General features: G+C 40.3%; 1 protein-coding gene across 1 annotated transcript in view; it reads right to left on the minus strand.

Moving 5' to 3' along the window:
* Positions 1-8667, minus strand: part of adgrd2 (adhesion G protein-coupled receptor D2) — a 48945-nt gene extending 40278 nt beyond the window's left edge. The window contains exons 1-6 of the mRNA XM_034197593.1: positions 8323-8667; positions 8065-8122; positions 7660-7899; positions 6931-7560; positions 2749-2868; positions 597-691 (exon numbers count right to left, since the gene is read on the minus strand). Of these exons, the coding sequence (XP_034053484.1) occupies positions 597-691; positions 2749-2868; positions 6931-7560; positions 7660-7899; positions 8065-8122; positions 8323-8367 (1188 nt within the window). The 5' untranslated portion in view covers positions 8368-8667. The remainder of the gene's footprint in view (positions 1-596; positions 692-2748; positions 2869-6930; positions 7561-7659; positions 7900-8064; positions 8123-8322) is intronic.
* Between the last annotated feature and the right edge of the window lie 357 nt (positions 8668-9024).

Here is a 9024-nt window from a genome sequence, read left to right on the forward strand (position 1 = left end):
CTGACAGGCAGGTAGGCCATCCAGTTACTTTAGCCGGGCCGGCTCAGATGATTGGTCGTGCTTTTTACAGTAGGCCTACTACGGCTTCCACAGATGATATTTATTATGTATTTATTGTCAAAGCATTTAATATATTCATTGTTATCGGGATGTTAAGAGCATTCCATGGAATATAACAAAAAGTGTATCTGAAATAAATGACATTTGACTGTTATATGCAATCAACAGTCTGTTTTACATTATCATACATTGTTCAAGTTAATCATTTATCAGTATTTTTATCACAAAAGCATTGTCGTTTTTGGTCATAAGGCAAAACAAACCCCCTATTGTTTTTAAATAGAAGCCACAGTTAAGCTTCTAATCAACATTTTGGTATCAACATAAACTTATAAAATGCTAAAAACCCATTCAACTCTGTCAGATTTTAAATAAAGCAGAATGATGTGTGCCAAAACAATCTATGGCTCTTTGTTGGGTGAAGTTAACAGATCAATAATGGTTTGACAGCAAAGATCCTTGGAAGATGGGACATTTAAAGCAGTGACATCTTTAAAGAAGTGGAGGAGAGTTTTTGTGGATGTAGCGTTGTGTACCTGGCTGTGGTTGGACAGCTTCATCAGCTGGTTCATGAAGGCTGTGGGCTGCGAGGTCTGAGAGTCACTGATCTGCTTCATCTTCAGGAAGCGCTCTGTGCCCAACACAACGAAACGTTAGGATGAAATGATGGCAGGATGCTCAGCTGCTCAGAGAACTCTTCAGCTGGAAGAGTTCCACCCTGAGCCTCTGAACATCCTGAAAAAACATAAAACTCCCAACTGAGCATGTCTGTGACCCCGCCTCTTCATTTGTACAGTATTATCTCATCACTCAATCTAGTGCAGTGTTTCTCAAACTTGTTCATACCAAGGACCACTTGACCAATAAAAAAACACTCGCGGACCACCTAACTCCACAAATATCCAAAAACACATCGTTTTTTACAAATCGCCTGAAAATGGTACAAACAAGTGGCAACATGTGTGATGAAGGTGCTTATCTGGGCTAGATCATGCAATCGGAAGTGAAACTTAAGCTCGCTTGCTGTTATGGGCAGACTTTTTAAACATTTAATTACAAGGGTTCTAGCCATTGAGTTAGGTAAACACTTAAAAACAGTTTTGACATGTTACTATTGCATTTGTACATGTGGTCAAAAGTCAAAGTAGTCCAAACTGCTTTAGAAATATCTGAAATGTCATAAAAGATATCAGAAATTCCTTCTTAGAAAGGAAAAAGGTTCAGTCTAAATGTAATGGATAGGTTTCAGATATCAATCACAGCATTTCCAATATGTAGCCCACGTGACCCATTCATTTCAAATATGTAAGTCATAGATGATTTGTACAATTTTGACAAGATAATAAATCTCCTTTTTGATATTTCAAATTCAATTTTGACTAAAAAAAGGAATTGTAGATTTATTGAGATACTTTATATGTTTGCTAGTTACAATCGTATTCTAGATATATGGCCTAACTGTTTAAATTATTACTGGTGACAAATTCAAGCTGACATATCAGTTAAACATTTATTTATGATATATGCAATGAGGGATGAATTCTACAATGAAAACTGCAAATAATAACAGTGGAATTGTTGATATCACAAATTACCATTTCCACTAGTGAGAATTGCATTTTTGATATCATTTTTCTAGCTACAAGTCATAATATATTATGGACATGATTTGGAACTACAACATCTTCAAAAAATTGAATTACTGTACTTGAGCATTACATAGTTGTCATTGAATCTTCCATCAGATATACAAAATAAACATTTCAACTGGCAGAAAATATGTTGGTCAAATCAAGAATGAACATGTTTACAAGTATGAAATAATTGTTAACTATGTTAACTAGAATCGCTACTATTTGGAAAATATGAATATATTGACTTCTTGGAATTCTAACTACTCAAAAAGCAATTTTGATATCTACAATTGCTGTTGGTATAATGATTTGAAAACGTCTGCCATTGTGTTACAGAAGGATTATAAAAAAGCAAACATGTCACATAAAAGGCGTCAAGTCAGCTGACTACACCTGTTTCTTTAAGTGCTGAGCAATAACTGAAGGGGTGTCTACTACTAGAGGACGAAGATTAAGAGACTTCATTTAAAAAGTGAGGGGGAGAACGTGTTAAGGAGACTTTAGCGCATAATACATTTTAGAGTTGAGTGTGAGAGTTACAGTTAAGATAGCAAAGAAGTCTTTCAGAAGATTCATTGTATTCTTTTTGTCATTGTTTTACTTTTGAAACACGGACTGGAATACATAAAATATTAAACAACTGAACAAATGAAATGTTTTTGAGTTTGGTCAACACTCCCTGTGAGTTTGGTCAACACTCCTGTGGGAATAAGGTTGCATTTTGGGTAGTGGTGTCAGTATTTCTGAAATCCTGTTTCTGATACGCAACGAGTCAGCTGTTCTGCATGGGTACAGTAGTCCATACTGTTTGCATGCCTTGTCTTTAAGGTTCGCAGGAAAAACATGTATTTACTGCTGTAACAACGTGGAGATGCTGATTTAAGCAAAGTAGGCCTACATGTTTTAGCTCTTATGCTGCAGGGTTTGTCTAATCAATCACCTTATACAGGCTCCACATATAGTGATTACCTTTAAGTCAATATTCACCATTACTAACATTAATATAATAAATTAGAAGCCAAATCCTGATCTGTTCTGGTGTGTCTCCGCTCACCTCTGCTGCTCCGGCAGATGAATGGCAGTGGATCAGAGCAGTCTGTCAGGCCGAGGAGGGGGGGCTGATCTGAGCCGCCCTGCAGGGTCCTGCAGCCCTGCAGCTCCATCTGCTGGTGGACTGTGGCACAGTGACACACATTACATTACATATCATTTATCACTTTTATCCAAAGCAACTTACAATGAGTGCAAAAACCATAAAGAATCAAACTCCGAACAACAAGTGTGCGCACAAGAACACAAGAGTCAGCTCTATTATATGTTAATGTCATCAATGGTGAAAAGTATCAACAATGAGATCAAATAAAATAATGAGATAACAATTAGATTTGAACTTTAAAAACAACTTTAGGCTTGAGTTGTAATCGTACAAAAAAAAACCTGCCTGCATGGATCTTAAGAGAGTAATATAAACTGTGACAGTGGGGGGGTTATTGTTCACTCCTGCACGGAACTCTTTCCCTGCACTGCCCCTCACTGCTGGAGCTGTGGGAGTCCCCCCATTCAGCGCCTCTCTGCCCCTCTGACTCACCTCACTGCCCTTCACCCTGCGGCACATTCTAACACTCTCTAGCCCAGGCCTCTTTAGGGAGGATTTGATCAAGAATGACTTGAAAAGTAAGAGACAGGCAAATAATAAGAACTAGATAAGAAATGATATGAAGGCCGCCGGATAGCTCAGTGGTTAGAGTTCACATCCCATATATGGTCACTGCTGCTAGTAAGCCGGATCGAACCTTGAGCCAGCTGAATATCTCATGGAATGTCCTTCCATCCGTCTCCTTTTCAACAGAACTCCAATAAAGGCCCTCTGGCCCAAAATTACCTTTATATAAAAAAAGAAATGCTATGAACATGTACTGCTGCAAGAATAAATAACTATATATAATTAAAGCAATATTACAACATAATACACACATTTTGATATTAGAGAGGACATATTATGTTCATGTTCAGGTATATATCAGTATCTAGTGTCTCTACTGGGACATGTCTCCATGCTTTAATGTTCAAAAAGCTCTTTATTTTTGCAGCACCTCTTTTCACCCTCTGTCTGAAACCAGAGCCCAGTCTGCTCTGATTGGTTAGCTGGCCGGCTCTGTTGTGATTGGTCAACCACTGAGAGATGTCCCGCCCCTTAGCCTTTTCACGTACAATGTGTTGGAGAGTTATTGATCATTAAAGTGTTCTCAAAGCTGGTAAAGGTTTGAATGACTTTGTATATTGCAGGGTAGCTTGTTGATTTACTCCAGGTGGAACTAAAGTCTGATTCAACACTTGATTATATTTCACATCATTCATCTGTAAAGTAACTAAAGGGATTAAATACATGTAGTGGACTAAAAAGAAAATACACCATGTACCTTTGAACTGTAGTGTGGTAGAAGTACAAAGTAGCATGAAATGGAAATACTCAAGCAAAGTACCTTATAATTATACTTAAGTAAAGTACTTGAGTAAATGTACTTAGTTACATTACACCACTGAGTAAGGTTAACCCAGTGCCTCGTTTCCAAATGAGGCAACGTTCAGACCAACATAAGTGCTAGAATAGGTTTCCTCATTCTTCAGAATGACACAGCCTGGCTTTAAAAGCAATGTTTTGGCAACAAACAAGTTGAACATGGCTCAACCTTAAGCATGTGCAGTGGCGACTGGTCATTAGGGGCAGCCCCACCTAGTGTCAGCAGAAAGTATTACAAATAATGATTACAAAAAAATGCAAAAAATAAATTAAAAAATATATAAAATATATTTTAAGATCATGTTTAATCATCTGATTCGTCTCATTGCTGTTTTAGTCTGTGTTCTTCTAATTAGTGTCTACAGTGTGTGCCTATTGAGCTGTTTAGAGCCATGTGGGACAAAACCCGCACGAGGACGAAAACGGCTAAACGCATAGGATTAACGCAAACGCAATCGCAAAAAAGCTTCCGTCCACACGCAATAGTTATCCGGATAGTGTCTGTCCACACGAGACCGCTCCATTTAGCTCCAACAGCTGGAGAAGCTGCAGTACATAGGCAGGAGCCTGTACGTGGCGCTGTAACTTCCTCCACAAAAGCAGCGAAGAAGCATGGTTGTCATGGTTGCCCTTCTGTTTATTCTCCGCGGTGGGGGCCGAGGGAACCGGGCAGAGTTTTTCGCCAGTCAACGTGTATTAAAGTTTAAATCTTCCGACAAAATTATAAAAGTGCCGGTCAAAGGTCTTCTTTGTTATTTATTGAGCTTTAAAACAAATGAATAACGACTCTATATAATATAATAATAAAAATACACGGAGCCTCTCTTTTTCCTCCCTCTCTTTGGACAGCGTCAGTGTCTGTCTCATGCAGCAGCTGATCCAGTAATGAGTGACCCGGCCGACAGTAAAAATAAACATATTTATAACTAGTTTAGGTAGTTTGAGAGGTGTCTCCGTCCTGTCAGATTAGACTTCACTCACGTGTATGTCCATATCGAGAGAAAGATAAATAATCTGAATTCAGTGTGCAGTTTACTTTGACGCGGGGGAGAGGTGGGGCTATTGCCTCATCATTATCAGAAAATGATCATATAGGGCGTACACACGGAGCCGTTGGACCCCCCCAGAGCGTTGCGTTCTATCCACCTTGGGACCCGTTATCGTTTCCGCAGTCGTTTAGTGCCGTATTCGGTCGTCCTCGTGTGGCCGAACGGTCTATATGACACTAAACAGTAACGCAAACGACCGTTTTCGTCCTCGTGTGGCCCGGGGCCTAAGTCAATGGTGACTGTAAAAACTACACTGCGCATGCTCAGAGTATTTTCCTATTTAATGTGTGTGGCAAAAAAATATTGACCATAGGGGCATAGAGCTACCATCCCCACCATACGTCATCTCACATCATTCAGAGCTGATTGACTGTAAGTACGTGTGCCGCGAAAAGTGTGGTGTGTGAAGAGGAGGAGAGAGACGCGTCCTAAAACCCGGAAGTAAGCTGCGCATGGCTTCCCTTCACAAAAAAGCAATGAGATTTCTCCATAGGATTTTAGAAAATAGCTCAAAATAAGATCTGTGGGAAACGTAGCTGTTAGATAAATGCACGTTTTGTTCAGCCGGATAATATCCACATGTCTACCCTACTTTTATCATTTTCGAATCATATATTCATCATTTAGATTTATGATAGACTTTTGAAACTACAAGAACATAAGGAGGACTTTTACAAAAAAGTAATAGAGATTTTTGTCCAGAAGGATAGGCAAATGGACTTCATCTTCAAGTCAAGGTAAGACTGCAATTGTATTGAAAATGGGATCTTACTAAGAGAGAACAATTCAATATTTAAATGATAAAATTACATTTTTTTGGGTATCCTTCTGTTGAACTGTATACAAATAAAATATTATATTTTGATTTAGGTCAACATATAATATTTGTAAACCTGAAGAGTCAGTGCCAGTGCCTCACCAGCCATGAACCTCACTGCAGAAGCTTATAGACATCTAAGTTTTTTGTGCCCCAGCACTTTTGTACATATAAAAACGCCACTGAGCATGTGCTACATTAAACACATCCCCACAATCGATTAGAATAAAAGGATGATTTTACCTCATACATAGGTGTTTTTATTTTCATGTTTCCTTACAGAATTATCTGTTAAAAGTGTTAGACTGAGCATAAAAACTTCAGGATGTAGGCCAATCCCAAACCCAAAGATGAGCAACTCATAACTTGCAGTATAAACACAAAGTGTTGACGGCTAGCAAGATAGCCTGTTCCTAAATAGTTTCACTCAGTAAGCTTTAGGCTGGTATTTCTGCGGTCTCTACAGGAATGATTGGTAAAGAAAATCACCTTCCTTTAATATCTTGAAGGACTGCTGTAGGAGATTGATTGAAAGGACCACTGGTTGAACTGGTTGACAAAACAAAGCAGATAACCAAGCCACATGGTTGTGGAGGAAGAGAGGATGATAGTTGTTATCTGCATTGTTTTAGTATCACCCAGCCACTAACCCAGCGGATGGGCTGCACTAAAACTACCCATGTTCGTGTAAATAACGCAATAATGTAAAAGGCACCAACCAGCATGATCAAACCACTGTGGAGGTAGGTTATATGAACTATCCCAGCAATTCTTAGTGTGCATGATGACATTCTAATTGAATAGAGACAGCCTCTGAAATGAAACTGAGCATACAGAATGTGATCTCACCTGGGCAAAACAGAAGGGCCTGTACCTCGCTCACCACTGGGTGGCTGCTTACGTGCTCAAGATTCCAACTAAAAAGCTGTTCCTGGGTTTTGGAGGAACATGCGTTGAGGGCACGGACATGCCTTGCTTCCAGAGACATATTCCAAACATTCAGGTCAGTGATATTTCCAAAAAAAGGCTCTGTGAAATTCCCACCAAATGAATCTTGATCCTGACCCAGAATAAGTATTCCATCACCATAGATGTTCCTGGAGGTGTCTGAGCCTGAGCCCATGTCCTTCTTGTCCCCATCTACATAGATAGCCCAGTGGCCGTTGCTAAGGCGCCATGTGACACAGATGTGATGCCAATCTCCGTCGTTGGGGAAGGATGCCTTATATGGCAGGTGCTTCCCGTGGATGATGAGAGCCAGAAGGATGCGTCCCTGCATGTCCACTTGGCCTCTCAGCTGGAACTCATTGGTGAACACAGGTGCAGCGTAGGAGAAGATGGTGGACACCTCATTCCACTCTGGGTTCCACTGAACACGAACACACACACTGATGGAGGACAGGGCGGGAAAGGACATGTTGACACGAGCAAAGCCCTCACGAGAATCTCTTGGGAAGTTTAGAGCTGGGAACTGTAAATCTAAAGAAAAGCCGGGTAAGGTAATTGATCAAATTGTACCTTTATTTTTTGTATTTTATTATACTTTATTTGATTTGTAGCGCCAATGATTACACTCACACTGTTTGGAGAGGGCCAGAGGCTTGGAGGCTGCTTTGGCAGGATCTCTGACCCAGACAGGCGTGCGATGTGCGGCCTGCTGAAGCAGCTCCAAGACCCCCCCTCTGTCCTCTGACTGCTCCGCAGGCACAAGGGAGCTGAACTGGCCCCTGCAGAATCTGTCTGCCCCCGAGAAGTCCAGTGATTCATTGACCAGGTGGAAAGCCCAGTTAGAAGTTAGGTGGAGCAGTTTGGATTGTTCTGTAAGGTCACACAAAAAAAACAATCACGACAAGCATGAATTAGAAATAGTGATGTTTCAGTCAAATAAGTGTTGATTTTTTGATGAAGGAAAAAGAGAAGTCAATACCACAAAATAAAACTGCTGCCCACTAAATAGCCCCGAAAAGTGATTAACAGTCTCACCGTTTAAATCCCCAGCTCTGTCTGGCCCAGCATGTGTCGGCTCACTCTCACATGCCACCTGCAGGAGAACATGTTTAGTTTACTATAGTATTTTAACTTGGCTAAATACAGTTAAGCAATGCTGTATTAACATATTCCAGTAACATATTCAGTTGATGTACTGACTAGCTTTTTTTTTTAAACAATGAAATGTTAATAACACGTTAAAAATGTACTATTTGCAAGTCTCTGGTGTACATAGTATAACATTGTAATTACCACAAAAGAGAAAAGCATGAGTCCAGTGTGCAGAGCTCCAGTCATCTCTAAGCCAGTGTAGTCTCCAGCTAAAATAAACTGCTGAACTTATTTAAAAAATATATTTCCACTCGATCCAGATGTACGAAAAAACAAGTTATTTTCCTGAAACATTGATGCACTCTCCCCATTTTCCTCTGAAGCAGCAGAGCATCTCTTTGAATCTGTGAACAGACTCCATGTTCAAACCCAATTCTGGTCCTGACTCCTCATCCACCGCCTTGGCTTCAATATCCAGCATATCCAGCACAGTTCTGGTCTCCTGACTGGGAGAGTGCCAGCAATCCCAGTGCGTCTGTCCAAGTCTCAGTCTGTCTCCTGCCTTCCTTCAGACCCCCAACCCCTCCCTCCCTCTTTAGTACCCTGAAGCCATCTGCCTTTGTCATGCAAATTTTTAAAAGAACCCTACTTACGCAAGCAGTGTCAAGCATTTGGCACAGAGAGTTCATCAAGGGCGGCAGGGCGGCAGACACTTTTACCACATTCTCCTTCTTTATGTCTTCTATAGGACTCTCTTAAGTTAATTATAACATCTGTTTTGTTGGTGTCCTTCATAGTCAACTAGAGAATGCAATTCCTGAAGAAATTGCTAGTGGGAATGCTTTATGCTGAAAAGCTGACGCTAAACTGCTATGCTGGAATGTAATGTGTAAGAAGAAAGTG

This window comes from Gymnodraco acuticeps, unplaced genomic scaffold (genome assembly GCF_902827175.1).
Source record: "Gymnodraco acuticeps unplaced genomic scaffold, fGymAcu1.1, whole genome shotgun sequence".
NCBI classification, from domain to species: Eukaryota; Metazoa; Chordata; class Actinopteri; order Perciformes; family Bathydraconidae; genus Gymnodraco; species Gymnodraco acuticeps.